Source organism: Hesperophylax consimilis, chromosome 10 (assembly GCF_061612785.1).
Source record: "Hesperophylax consimilis isolate HC1 chromosome 10, BYU_Hcon_1.0, whole genome shotgun sequence".
NCBI lineage: Eukaryota > Metazoa > Arthropoda > Insecta > Trichoptera > Limnephilidae > Hesperophylax > Hesperophylax consimilis.
Window position 1 is genome coordinate 35295525 of NC_142845.1, and position 15068 is coordinate 35310592.

Sequence of the window (15068 nt, forward strand, 5' to 3'; positions counted from 1 at the left end):
CTTTCTCATATTTTCTTCCGTGACTTATTGAAGATACATGAGAGATATTGACTTTGTACAGCAACGATTTTACAAGAGCTGCACAGCTTATATTGTCTCTTCTACGTACAACTTTTCCAAATGAAGATGCTGTGATCATTTTACGTAGCAACTCCATCCATTCACTGCAGTTACTCTGTAAAATTGTTTCCCGTTCTATTTTATTCCTATCTTTTTGTTTTTCTCTCAACTCATCCAAAAGTATTTCTTTCTCCGCCTCGAAAATAGATTCAGGAATATCTGGTTTTATGCAGAACTCTCCATACTCAGCATCTTTTCGATTCATGTGTCGCTGAATTCGATTTTTCTTACGAAAATATCGCAAAGTAAGACGACATTTTTTGTTTTATTCCCCATCTTCAATAAATTATGGACCTGTAAAAACGCATTATTAGTCAACATAAATGCAAACGGAAAGCATTTTTCCGTAAGAAGTAAGTCATTAATTTTGTGAAATAATGAATAAAACTATACATTCAAAAGTATTTTGAGATAAAAAAGTACAATATTTGGGCCATGAATAATAACAAAACTCCCTCACCGTTTGAGAACTAATAATACTCGTAACCAGAGTGTATATTATTACTCTAAACTCGTAACCAAAATAATGCCGACAAGAAAAAACTGTCGAAAAAACTGTCACCAACCGACTTCCGTTCCGTGCCACGTTCCGCGGACTTCTGTACAGATGCTAGAATGTTTGCGTCTTATATCACCACGAATAGAGGCGACAATTGCTTAACCAGTGGAGTCTGGCTAAATTTGACGTAAGCGCCAAAGTGAGTTTTATTTATTTGTTGAATATTTTTATATGAATGAAAAAAAGTTAGTCAATAATAATTATAAAAAATAATCTTAGCCATAAAACGGTATTTTTTTAAAGGTGTTTCTTATATGAGTTCTTAGTTACCTCAAGAAAAAACAAAATTATCAGTGGTTTACGTTTATGTAACGCAACCAATAATTTTATTCCAATTCCGATCAATAATAAAGAAAGAAAAAGCTTCAATTTATGCATAATATATTTTTTGGCATTCATAGTGTATACCGATTCGTAGCAAAGATTAATCTAAATAGTGATTTAGCATTTACCTTCGCCTTAACAAATCCCTTCCTACAGCCCCTACCTTACTCCGCCTCACAACGCCGCCCAACCGGGTGGTGACATAGTTCCCCTGTCTGTGCACTGCACAGGCAGGGACACTCTTGTGAGGTGTCACATAAAAAAAAAAAAAAATATATCGTCGGTAATAAGGCATTACAATCGCTTGACAAACGGAGTCTAGAAACGTTCGATTTTAAGTACATACCTAACTGGTTTTTATTTATTTTGTAAATAATTTTATAAGAAAGCAAAAAAGTTAATCAAGTGAAACTGTCACAGATAATCTTAGCTATAATACTGTATTTTTTAAGTTGTTTACTTTATGCGTTCATACTATTCTATTGAAAAATATTTTTTTTAGTAGTTTGCATTTATATGTTTTATTGAGTAATTTATTTTTTTATTTGCATTCTACTCAAGCGAAGCAATAGGAAAACCTTCAATGTACCTAAATCATATTTTTTGGTATTCATAATGTACACCAATTCGTTATAAAGATTAATCAAAATATTGATTTGGCATTAAGCTTCGCCTTAAATGCTACTGTCCAGAATGAAAGGAAAATATCACAGGAATATTATTGCAGTGTTACTTCTTCATTGATGTCATAGGGTATGAATAACATTGTCTTGTTCATGAACTGATGATCATCACAATATTAACCCTAGATTCATAACCATTCGTCCCACAGACGCGCAAAACGTAAATTTGTTTCTAGTGTCTCGAGTGAAAGAGATAGAATGATGACCTCTCAAGTACCTTCCTAGATCGCTTGTTCATTAGTAACGCGGGTGCGTTTGCCTCGCAGTGAAGTCTTGTGGACAAGTTATAGACCTTTGAACGTCTGAGAGACGAATGTTTATGAATAGTGTAACTTTTGAAGAGACTGCAAGTTATTTTGAAAACATTGTTTTTGATGAGTTCTGGTTATACAGAGTAAAATTAAGTATATGATATTATTCTATATGAGTTATTATTTATAGTTACATCTTATTTTATCGTTAAAAAAGGATTATTGGGTGTATTTTACATCAAATCTTTTTATTTTATTTTAGAATGGATGATCGGCAAATTGATGACTATTTGAATCGTTTATCTGATTCTGATGATGATGATTTTACCATTCAGCAAAAGGATGTAGAAATCAGTGATGTCGAAGATTATGTGGAATTAGATGAAATGGTCCCGACAGATTCCGACAGTGATAACGACATGGTTACGTAAAAGACACGAAATGCCAACTTAAAAGAGATGCCTAAAAAGGAAAATCGCCGAAGTTTTAGATGAAATGCCTACCATTGCCACACCTGGTCCAAGTGGTACTCAAAAAAAGGTTTGTGGTTATTGTGATTATAAAAAACGGCATATGACAAGGTTTCAATGCAAGCAATGCAAAAATTATATGTGCATGGACCACCACGGCCTCATGTGTGTGGAATGTACCGATGAAATTTAATTTTAACTCGTTTATTATTTTTTTGTTACCTAATTAAACATATTAAAGAGTGCCATACTTAATTTATTTATTTTATTTACAAGTACCCCAAAACTCGTCACTTAAATTTAGTCGTCTGTGAGACGAATGTTTATGAATAATGTTCCTCTTAGATAAGGTTATGAATCTAGGGTTAAGGACGGGTTGTTTTACAGAATTTGAAAAATCATGAAATTTCAAAGATGATTTTCAAGTTCTGTGAAGGTTCTATTATTATATCATTATTGACCAAGTTGGTTCACAAAACTGAAATGGTAACAGAACTTGGATAGAACCTTCACATAACTTGAAAATAATCTTTGAAATTTGAACAATTCATCAAATTTCAACGTTCATCTTTAAGTTCTTTGAAAGATTTTTTAAAGTTTTGTTTTATTTTAGATCTATCAAGCAACTAGCCTATAATGATATAATAATAGAACTTTAATAAGGCTTTCACAGAACCCGAAAACAAACATTGAAATTTGATGAATTCTTCAAATTCTCCGAAACAACAAGTCCTAAAGTGTCGTGAAAAAATTGTAGTTTTCTGATTTTGAAAATTTTCATGGCCAGAATATGACAGGGGAAGTATTGATAATAATTGTACACACGAAAATGACCACAAACTGTTATTTATTTTAATATTTTGAAAAAACATTTGAAAATAATTCAAGCCAAAAGAAAATCGCATAGGTACCTACTGTGTTACTTCCACATTGGACATTGCTGTTGCATGTTGCTGATATCCGGATATTTGGTGTCGTGAAAATAATATAATTTCTATCTCAGCCAGGACAGAAGATAGAATTATTGAGAAGAATTTATATTCATATAGAATATAGATATATTATATATTTTTTTTGTGCATTACAGATTGATTCAATCATATTACAATACACATGAAATATACAATGCTTTATATGAAACATTTTACAATAACCGATATTTTATAGTTCTTGCCTAAAATGACTTTTGAAATCTTTAAGGCCAATGTTGAAAATGTCAAGAGACCTAGAGGTATCATTTAGCAGCTCCATACCTCTTGTCATGCTATGCTGGGCCATAACGTCCGTTCTTCCGTGTGGAATACAGAGCAAGTCGTGGCGTAGACCATGACGGTAGTTGTTTGGTACAAACAATTTATAGCATTCCAAGAAGTATGGGCTGCCAATGTTATAGTTCATGATCACGCCAAGCACTGAACAATGTGAATACTGCAAAAGAGTCACAACTTATCCCAACCGTCTGGTACCAGTAGGACTACAGCATCCCCAATTGGGGTATGTTGTGAGGCAGAAGGCAGTGGGCGGTGGAGGAGATAAGGTAGAGGATATGTTCCTCCCACTGCGGTGTAAGGTGATGGATCGAGAGAGTCCTGCTGGAGAGGTAAAAAGATCTCAACCAGTCTCTTCAAATCCGTTCTGCCACACAGAAGGTGGTCAGACGCATCCGGCGCCAAGACCTAGATAATCCTCACCTGCTAAGTCACCAAACGTAGCGCATTACTTGGGGTTACCTTTGGCAGAGGTTTAGGTTAACTAACGAATGGTTCCCGAGGCTGCGGTACCCATACCCGCCTCCCAAATTGAACTACTAGATATGTACACAAAAATGTAGCTAACTTTGTCCTCCGAAAAAATGAAGTGCCTAGATATGTACACAAAAATGTAGCTAACTTTGTCCTCCAAAAAAATGAAGTGCCTAGATATGTACACAAAAATGTAGCTAACTTTGTCCTCCGAAAAAATGAAGTGCCTAGATCCACCAATGTTAAAAAATGAAGTGCCTAGATCCACCAATGTTAAAAAATGAAATGTCTAGATCCACCAATGTTAAAAAATGAAAAGCCTAGATCCACCAATGTTAAAAAATGAAGTGCCTAGATCCACCAATGTTAAAAAATGAAGTGCCTAGATCCACCAATGTTAAAAAAATGAAGTGCCTAGATCCACCAATGTTAAAAAATGAAGTGCCTAGATCCACCAATGTTAAAAAAAATGAAGTGCCTAGATCCACCAATGTTAATAAATAAAGTGCCTAGATCCACCAATGTTAAAAAATGAAGTGCCTAGATCCACCAATGTAAAAAATGAAGTGCCTAGATACACCAATGTTAAAAAAATGAAGTGCCTAGATCCACCAATGTTAAAAAATGAAGTGCCTAGATCCACCAATGTTAAATTGATGTAATTTCAATCAATTAAGATTTACAGAAATACAGGAAAGCTGTATTTGTTTGCAAACACAAATAAGTAATATTATTTTTCAGTACATATCGTCCTTGTGAGGGATTAGTGAAAATACCATAAAGCAAATTTTTCCGCGAAATTCGTAATTTTAAGCGAAAACGCGAATTTTTGCCTTTTTCAATAGAAAAACGCAATTTTACGGAATTAGTTATATAATTTTTAATAATAAAAAATAATATATTTAAAAAAAACGGCGTTCGCCACCTATTTTGGTGCGCAAAATTCCAAAATGTAACAAAACTGCAACTAACACATAAGTGCGTTAGACCGATATATGTATGTATTATAACGTCATTGATGGGTACCATTTTATAAAAATTGGTGGTGACGTGTCGTGTGTCCCTTTTCTGAACATTCGGACTTGTTTAATAAATAAATTCAAGTAAAAACAGCATTGTATTATGTTTTTCAATGTAACACTATTTCTACAAAACAATAATCATGATATAATTAGTGTACGGACATTGACCAATAATAATATAGATGTGTATAAGAATATAGATTCTTCTTTATCTAGTATATTGTCTTGTATGTTTCAGCGAGTTTGTTTTTATGTTATTAGTTAGCATATAGTTACAAAACTTGCGTACAGATGGCGCTACTTCCGCCTGCGTTTCCTACACGGATAATTCCATCAACCTTATTTATACCGAAAATTTGCTTTCATAGGTTACTCTGGTTTCCCTTCAATAACGAATAAATCTTTCGCCTTTTACTAAAGATTTCCGTGGAGGGGAGCACTCAAATGAGTCTATAAACCAATTTTTTGTCCCCTGCTTCTTGAAGTGGGGCCTTTAACTGTGAAACTGGAAAGTGGAAGTTGGTAGAGCAGAGGTTGGCCGATGGGTCCTATGAGTACTATTCTTGACTGGGTACGTGGACGTGGGTACTGGGTACAATGAGTACAGGTATAGGGAAATACCGGTGACAAACTCAAAAGTATTTATAATAAAAACACATAAATTTGTTTTTGACCACGATAGTTTTATTTTCACTCTACCGGTTTCGGAAGATCCCTTCCTTCGTCAGGAGAATATTTAAGTAGAAGTTTTAAATATTCTCCTGACGAAGGAAGGGATCTTCCGAAACCGGTAGTGAAAATAAAACTATCGTGGTCAAAAACAAATTTATGTGTTTTTATTATAAATTATGATGAGCCACAAAGTGAATGCTTTTTACAATTACGTCAAAAGTACTTAATACAGACCTGAGGGATTGATTCAGAATTCAAAATATGTAATTCTAAATTTCTAATGCACTCGCATAAATTGATAAATTCTGCCCACATATTCCCCTCAAATTTTCTACATGAGCTTGATTCCCCCATTTATGGAGGGGGGGGGGGGTGTTAGAGAATTTCTGTAAAACAATTCCCCACCAAAAAATTTAAAATAAGTATTTCCCCACAAAATTTTTGAAATCCATGGGGGGGGTTGCTAGATAATTTCTGCCAACGACGATTCCCCACAAATTTTCTGCGTAAAGTTGATTCCCCATGATAATAATTTCTAGAATATACACTTCTAGAGTGATAAAACAAAAACTAGGTTACATATGTGTAACTATTTAACATAGTTTTTGTTTCATAACTTTATAGCACTTTTTATAGGTCTGTTCAATTGTCATGTTGATGAGTTATCCGGTCACCCTTTTTCAAATATCAATCTCTAATATAACGAAGTTATTATTTATTATTCAGGCTCTTAAAAATGGAATGTCGATTGATTATTAAGTATTGGGACCTAGCAGCAGTGAATCACTATCAAAACGCAGCTTTCGGATATATCACAACATACATACCTGCATAGTTTTTTAGATTAAAAAAATAATTATTACATCTGTTCGCGCATAAATACCATTGAGTAATATGTCATTAATATCGTATCGTATAATAAAGTATATTATACGATAACTTCAATGACAAATGCCCACTATAAAATATAAAAGTACCTATTTAAATCTATCAAATCCGCAGTATGATTCATTTAGCATAGATAGTTAGGTACCTGCGGAATCTTATATCTGTAAAACTGTGCCTCGGCTGAAAACATTACATACCAAGCCTACGACACATACATACTACAACAGTGTATATTCATTACGCCATTCTCATAATAAACAGAACAGAATAAGATTTAAAGTGTTCGCGCCGCGGTTCACAGCAGACGCGAGCACGTGAGACACCGCGCGGATGTTTGACAAACTACGCCTTCGCGCTTTCCGGGCGTATAAGGTTTCGCTGTTTTCTTTAATTCATAACAAACCACTTAAAATGGCTAATCACACCACTAAAACACGATCTTATGCTGGCATGAACAGCTTCCGATATCTCAATAACCTAAAATTGTCCGTTCATTTGTTGGTTTAATCAGTTTAGGGGGAGTGTGTTATTTTGGTGAGATTGCGAAAATGACAGAAGGCCGGGCGTGAGCAAATCTGTTTTATCATTTTTAGCGGAGACGCGAACCTACGACAGGTAGGTTCTTTTTATAGTGTTGATGCTTATGCAAATTTTGTGAAATTCTCTGCCGCTGACGATTTAAATAAATAAAAATATCGATTTCAGAGTTTTTAAAAAAAAAAGTTAAACTTTTTATGTCACATGGTGGACCCAAATCATGTAATCCAAAATGTAGCTCCACAATATGGGCAATATTATAATGTGGGAGGGAGGGAGGGGAAGAAATAGGATAGAGGAAGTTTGGTTCATTATTGTTTGTGTGAAACACAACAAGCAATGACAAGTTTGACTAGGACTTTTTTGTGAAATTACAGATCAAGGAGCTTTACAAAACTAAGAAATAACTTACAATTAAAAACTCTATGAATATAGCTACTTAATTAAATGCTTAACAACTGAAGATCTTCGTCTGGAAGTTTCTATGAGAGGTTGCTTACGATCAGGACAATCTTTGCCCGGAACAACTCGCGTAACTCCATGTAACTATAAAAAAGCAAAAAAAAGAATATTGTAGGACCTGTAGATAAACTGTCCATCCTTTTTTTTAGATTTTTATCAAATTAGCTCCTCAGACATTTTCAATTGAAGTGCGATTGTTGGAACTTCAATCGTCAATGTTTTCGCCCCAATTGTTTTGTCAACATCTACAGAAATTGTACCTAAAGTGTGTGAATACAATGATAAACTTTTGATTTTACTTTCCATAACTATTGACAGTTGCGTTACAGGGCAATTATAAGTAAAAATAAATATATATAGACAATGACGTTTGTAACGTCATTGGATAGAGAGAAAATTGTTGAAGAAGCCATTGTCAATTGCACAGCAAAACGAACATTCCGCAGCGTTAAGGTTAAACGCAACGCTCGTTCTATTCTACGTTTTCACAGATGGCGTTAATTAATTTTTTTTTTAAATACGCTTTTGCAAGGTATTGCTTTACAGTATTAAGACAAATTATTTGTTTGCGCCCTCATATACGCAATATGAATATGAATAAATAGTTTTGTCCATATAAAAACTCAATTCTATCGAGAAAGGCATACAAATACAATATTGGATTGAATCATCGGTAAAATATTGTATTTGTGTGCCTTTCTCGAAAGAATTAAGTCTTTAAACAAACAAAACTATTGATTCATATTCATATTGCGTATATACGGGCGCAATCAAAAAAAGATAATTGTCTATGATTTGACTCAATAGCCGTTTTTGACAGCACCGTAAATAATATCAATATAGTGTCAATAAAACAACCTAATAACATAACCCGCTTAAAAAAAACAATATATAGTGATACGCTAGACAAAGTGGCAGTATTTGTGACGGTGGCAGTGAAATTAATCATTTGTAAATTGAAGTGCAAAAAGAGTATTGTCATTGTAACCCAAAATCAACTTTGGTGAAAACATACAATAACCATAGACAATACAAAACTATTTCGCCATAGACAATTTACATAAATTAATATATACTTAGGGGCATTTTTGTTCCAACATTAATAAAAATATAATTAATAAACCAAAAAAAAAAATAGAAAATGGCAAATACAAGAGGAAAGGGAGTTATAACGGAAACCGAAGAAAAATTTAACATTGATAAAATTATACAGATTATTGAAAAAAAATTTGAATCCATGAAAAAAGAAATTATATCAAAAATTGAAAAACAAACCCAGGACACTCAAAAAAGCATTGATTTTATGAGTAGTCAGTACGATGAACTAATAAAAAAACTAGAAATAACAATTCTACAAAATAAAAAAATTGAAAATGATTTTGAAAACATAAAAAAGGAACACCAGGAAAAGAATATCATTATTAAACAACTTGAAATAAAAATTTCAGACCTCGAATACAAATCTCGGTCTAATTTCTTAGAAATAGCGGGCATTCCCCAAAAAAATGGAGAGCAGCAGATGGAGATAGTAAAAAGAGTTGCGGCGGCGGCAGGAATGGAAATCCAGCACAGTGATATAATTGATATAAAAAGGACACATGATAGAAGGAACAATGCGCCACCGAAACTGCTAGTGGAATTTGCGGAAAAAAAGACAAGAGACAATCTTCTTTCTAAAAGGAAAAATATTAATTATGCAGCTATAAAAGATATCTCCACCGAACCAATCTATATTGCAGAGGAATTGAGCCCATATCAAAGGGAACTGCTCTGGAAAACGAAAAAATCTGCCAATGACAAAATGTACTCCTACGTTTGGTTCAAAGATGGAAAAATAATGACGCGAAGAATGCCAACCGAAAAAATAATTTATATAAAACATGTAGATGATATAAAAAATATTGTATAACAAAAGGGCACAAAAACGATTACGAAAAAAATATAAAAATGGCTGACATTATATTAACCTCGGAACCAAATGATCTATCGAATTTAAATAACAACTCTTTCAATATACTACACAAAAACATAAGAAGCATAAGAAAAAAATTTGATGAATTGCAAATTTTACTGAAATATTTAAAAGTTAATTTTCAAATAATAATACTTACTGAATGTTGGATAAATCATAAATACATGAAATTGGAAATTGCTGGATATACAACCTACTCAAGTTTGAATAACAAAAAACAAAACGATGGTGTAATTATATACATTAAAAACGAAATAAAAGCCGAAGTTGAAGAAATTATTATCACAAATGCCAATTGTTTAAAAATTAAAATCAGTAAAGAAAAAGCTATATTAGCAATCTATCGATCGCCCTCAACAAGAAACATCGACCCATTCCTTAAATCCGTAGACGAGGAACTCTGCCTTCTTAAAGAAACGAAAAACATATTTATTATTGGAGATGTAAATATAAATATTTTAGAAAATGGACACCCTAAGCGAATTCAATATCTGCAGATGCTAGCATCCCATGGACTGGAAAGCTTAATAAATGTTCCTACTCGAAAAGTGGACAACAGTGAAAGTTGCATAGACCATATAATGAGTAAAACAAAAGACATTACTCAAACTGTTGTATTTAATTCAACTATAACCGATCATTATACAACTATGCTTTCAATAAAAATAAACAAGTCAAATAAAATGAAGTAAAAACCATTAACAACAGAAAAAACAGAAATCAACTGGAATATCATTAAACATAATCTACAATGTACCGATTGGAAAAAACTGCAAAGTATGAACAATACAAATGATGCATGGAATTATTTCATAGAACTTCTTCAGAATAATATACTATCTAATACCACAAAAATTACTAAGAAAATCTCACACAAAAATGTACATATTAAACCATGGATTACACAGAATGTTATAAACTGCATAAGAAAAAGAGACGAGTTACACAAGAAACTTAAAAAAATTCCATACGATATACACATGTTAAGATACTACAAAAGATACAGAAACATTTGCAAAAAAGTTATTATGTGTACAAAAGAAACCTACTATAAGAAAAAAATTGTAGATTGTAAACAAAATCCCAGGAAAATGTGGCAAATAATAAATGAAATAACCAGTTCTAAATCTGCCAACGTTACATCAATTGACGTGCTGAATATAAACAATGTTCCCAGGACATACGCTGATAATCCTGACCAAATACTTGAATACGTCAATAATTTTTTCATAAATATAGGATCAAATCTACCAAAGCAAGTTACAAAATGTAATGAAGATGTACAAATAAACGAACCACCTGAGCAAGGAAATCAGCTCAATTTTAAACAAATTACAGCTGACGATATCAAAAACACAATTTCTTCTTTAAAATCAAATATTTCTTCGGGGGAGGACACAATCTTAACCAACGCAATAAAATATCTCTGTAAAGAACTTATCGAACCACTTACATACTTAGTCAACATGTCTATAACGAATAGCATATTCCCTACAGCCCTCAAAAAAACGATTGTTATACCAATATTTAAACAAGGATGTAAAAATGACATAAACAATTACCGACCAATAAGCCTACTAAATGCATTTTCAAAAATATTGGAAAGAATACTAAAAAAACAAATCTTATCCTACTTAGAAGACAATAAAAAATTATCAAAAACTCAGTATGGATTTAGGGAGAACTTAAGTACTAGTGACGCCATAGAAAAAATTACCGATATGATCACTAAAAGTTTAGACAGTGGAGAAAAAACTTTGGCAATCTTCATAGACTTACAAAAGGCTTTTGACACAATAGATCACAAAATACTTTTTTCAAAACTTTCAAAAATTGGTATGTCATGTACAACACTAAACTTACTAAAAAGCTATATGACGGAGCGTACACAGAGCGTCCAAATTAACAAGAGAAAAAGCAAACCTCTCCTAATCAACCATGGAGTACCACAAGGAAGCGTACTAGGTCCGATATTATTTTTAATATACATTAATGATATCTGTAACCTAGAAACAAGAGGAAAAATCATTAGTTTTGCTGATGACACAGTAATTTTATTTAAAGAAAAAGATTGGATAAATACCTACAAAGAAGCTGAACACGGACTTGGTCTCCTGCAAAACTGGCTTAAAAGAAACTCCCTGACGCTTAATGTCAATAAAACAAAATATCTGACATTTTCTAAAACAGCCAGAGGGCAGCCGTCAGAGGACCTTAATCTCAAATTACATTCATGCCAAGGAATTTATCAAAAAAATCAAGGCTTATCATGCCTCTGTCCCACTATAGCACACTCCAAAAGCATCAAATATCTTGGAATTGAAATTGATGATAATCTCCGTTGGAACTCACATATAGATGTAATTACAAAAAAACTAACCAGGTACATATACTTCTTTAGAAACATTCGCAATATCCTCAATATAAACGATATTAAAAAAGTATACTATGCTTTGTGTCAATCACAAATAGAGTACGGAATAACTGGATGGGGGTCTGCCTTGAGCACTCACACAGAGCGGCTCAATATAGCACAAAAAGGAGTATTAAAGACTATACTGAAAGTTCCGCTTAGAACTCCGACAGAAGAAATATTCAAAAACTTCAATGTTTACAATGTACAGAAACTATATTCAAAAAATATTTTATTTAAACTGAAAAAAAACATATCCGAATACTCCACTGCCCAACATAAATACACAACCAGGGCAAAAAGCGAAAATATCCTGATTACTCCCAGTTTGAACACATCCTTTGGACAGAGAAATAATAAATTCCATGCTATAAAATTGTTCAATGCTCTACCAAATGAAACCAAAAAAATAAACGAAATGAGTATATTTAAAACAAAAGTCAAAACATGGCTTAGAGATCAAAGTAATAATCAACTTACAAACATTATGAAGACAATGTAAAGACAATTCAAAACTAAATACAAAAATTTAAGAAAAACTACAGGCCGCCTCAGAACAGGAAACCCTAGTGAGGAGGACTGTGAAAAAAATACAAAAAATATACTTATATTATACTTTAAACCTACATAATGTACAAATTTTGCTATTGATATTAATAAAAAAAAAAAAAAAAAAAAAAAAAAAAACAAATGATTTGTCTTAATATTGTAAAGCAATACCTTGCAAAAGCGTATTTAAACAAAATTCATTAATTAACGCCATCTGTGAACACGTAGAATACAACGAGCGTTGCGTTTAACCTTAATGCTTATTTATGCGCTCCATCAAAATACCAATAATTTTACTGAGATTACTAAGTTGCAAATGTCAATCGCTGCAACTCTGTAAATGATCAATAAGCATTAAACTGTCCCATGGGTGGATAAATTTGACGTATCTATTGACAAAATTTTATAATGATTGTCTCCGGGGCGCTTTATGCTTGACAAGCTGATCACAGTTTTATCGAAGGCCGGGAATCGGCGTTTAGCGGGAACTGTTCAACTGTCCTAAATTCAAAATGGTGCTGATTGTCGATTTGACGGTCATCAAAGAATGATGTGATAGTTTTGAACAACCCAATCTGAGTTGTTCAAAATCAAGTAAAACTAGTAGATGTGTGAAAGTGATAATTTGTGAATGTTTTGTTAGAAAAGAATTTTAAGTTAAAAGTAACTTCCGTTATAATCTATGTGTTCATAGATGGCATTAATTTCATTAATTTATGGAAATACACTTATGCAGATTATGCTTTGAAATATTAAGACAGATTATTTGTTTGCGGCCGTACACCCGTAATATGAATATGAATAAATCGTTTTGTCCGTATAAAAACTCAATTCTTTCAAGAAAGACATACAAATTCAATATTAGATTGAATCACCGATATAATTTTGTATTTGTATGCCTTTCTTGAAAGAATTGGGTTTTCATATGGACAAACTAATTATTCGTAGTCATATTACATATGTACAGTCTTGTTCATATTTTAAAGCATAACTTGCAAAAGTGTATTTACATAAAATAAATAAATTTATCCCATCTATGAATGCGTAGAATATATCGGACGTCGCGTTTACTCTTATGTTATTCAATAATAGAGATTCATGTATCCCTTACTCTGATACTTAAATTATAAATAAAAATGTAGAATGTTCCCTTTTGGCGACAACCAATATCAGTATGAATCACCGTCTATTAAGAGACCCCGAAACTTTCCATATTCCTTTCCAAAGAACCAACTTAATCTTCTTCTAACCTCTTGTGCGAATGTGTCGACTATATAAAGTCCACTGTAGTGGAAAGATTCCGGACATATTTAGTCCTAGCCCTCATAAACTGACACTTTACAAAATTTCTTGAATCTCTTGTTTTAACTTGACTTCCTTGTTTCAAACATTGTGGTCTCTTGTTTTTTTTTTTCATAGCTGTGTACTTGTTGTTTTTTATTTATGTTATTGGACGGTTGGTATTTATTTTTTGTTATCTGTTGTGCTTGTGCATATTAATTTTTACCCATTTTCACTATTTTTTGTGTAGGTACTTTACGTGATATGTGGTATTTCACTAACCTCCTCACACTCCGGATTAATGAATAAATTAAATTTAATTAAATATTGTTTTTCTTTTTCCAGAGAGTAAGCTACTACTTCACAGTCATGACGCTGGCCATGGCCCCCACGCGCCGGGTACTGCAGGGGGCAGTAGCACAGGCGCGCGGTGGTGCCCTGTACCCCCGGGACTCAGAAACCCGCGAGGTCAAGTCCCTGGACGGGATCTGGAACTTCCGCCTGTCTCCGCAGGACCCCGAGTTCGGTTTCAAGCATTTCTGGTATAAGTCAGACCTTGATAAGGTAATTGGATACTATTTTTCATTATTGTCAAGAGTATATAGATATACTATATATATTTGTGCAATCTACTTTCTTACGCTAGTTAGCTACTTTTTGTTTTATGTCCTATGCATCTTATGTTCCTACTTATACAGAGTTTACCAGTACTTATCCGAAAGACTTTAACCAGAAATTTCTGATCATATTTGGAGTATAAAATATAGATGTCATTTTGCTGTCTGATATAAAATATATTTTTCCATCACAGATACACTAGATAGTTGATTTATGAGGTACATACTCCGTCTTGTTCCAGCAGCACTGTACAGACAAGACAGAGAGCATATCACGTGATCTGTTTCGATGTGTGGCATTATTATCAGTGGTAACGTGAGGTAGAAATTGATTTGTTTTTAATTTTTTTTTTAACATCAGACAGCAAAATGACATCTAGAAGTTTTGCTCCAAACATGCTCAGGAATCGCTATTGGGTAAGTGCTGATACACTCTGTATAACAGGTAGGTACATTAAAGTTATGCCGATTGTAATAATTCTCCCCAATTGGAAAACGTTGACCAT

General features: G+C 33.0%; 1 protein-coding gene and 1 non-coding gene across 4 annotated transcripts in view; both read left to right on the forward strand.

The window, feature by feature from the left end:
• Positions 1-15068, forward strand: part of LOC149420696 (beta-glucuronidase-like) — a 52764-nt gene that overhangs the window by 20230 nt on the left and 17466 nt on the right. For 2 of the 3 annotated variants that reach the window (XM_089636886.1, XM_089636885.1), the window contains one exon: positions 14291-14509. In XM_089636886.1, the coding sequence (XP_089493012.1) occupies positions 14291-14509 (219 nt within the window). Of the gene's footprint in view, positions 1-7085; positions 7347-14290; positions 14510-15068 lie in introns of those variants that run through there. The other variant, XM_089636887.1, reaches the window with a different exon arrangement.
• LOC149420697 (U5 spliceosomal RNA) lies at positions 5541-5661 on the forward strand. Its single transcript, XR_016302753.1, has one exon. It is a non-coding gene; the product is annotated as a U5 spliceosomal RNA (small nuclear RNA).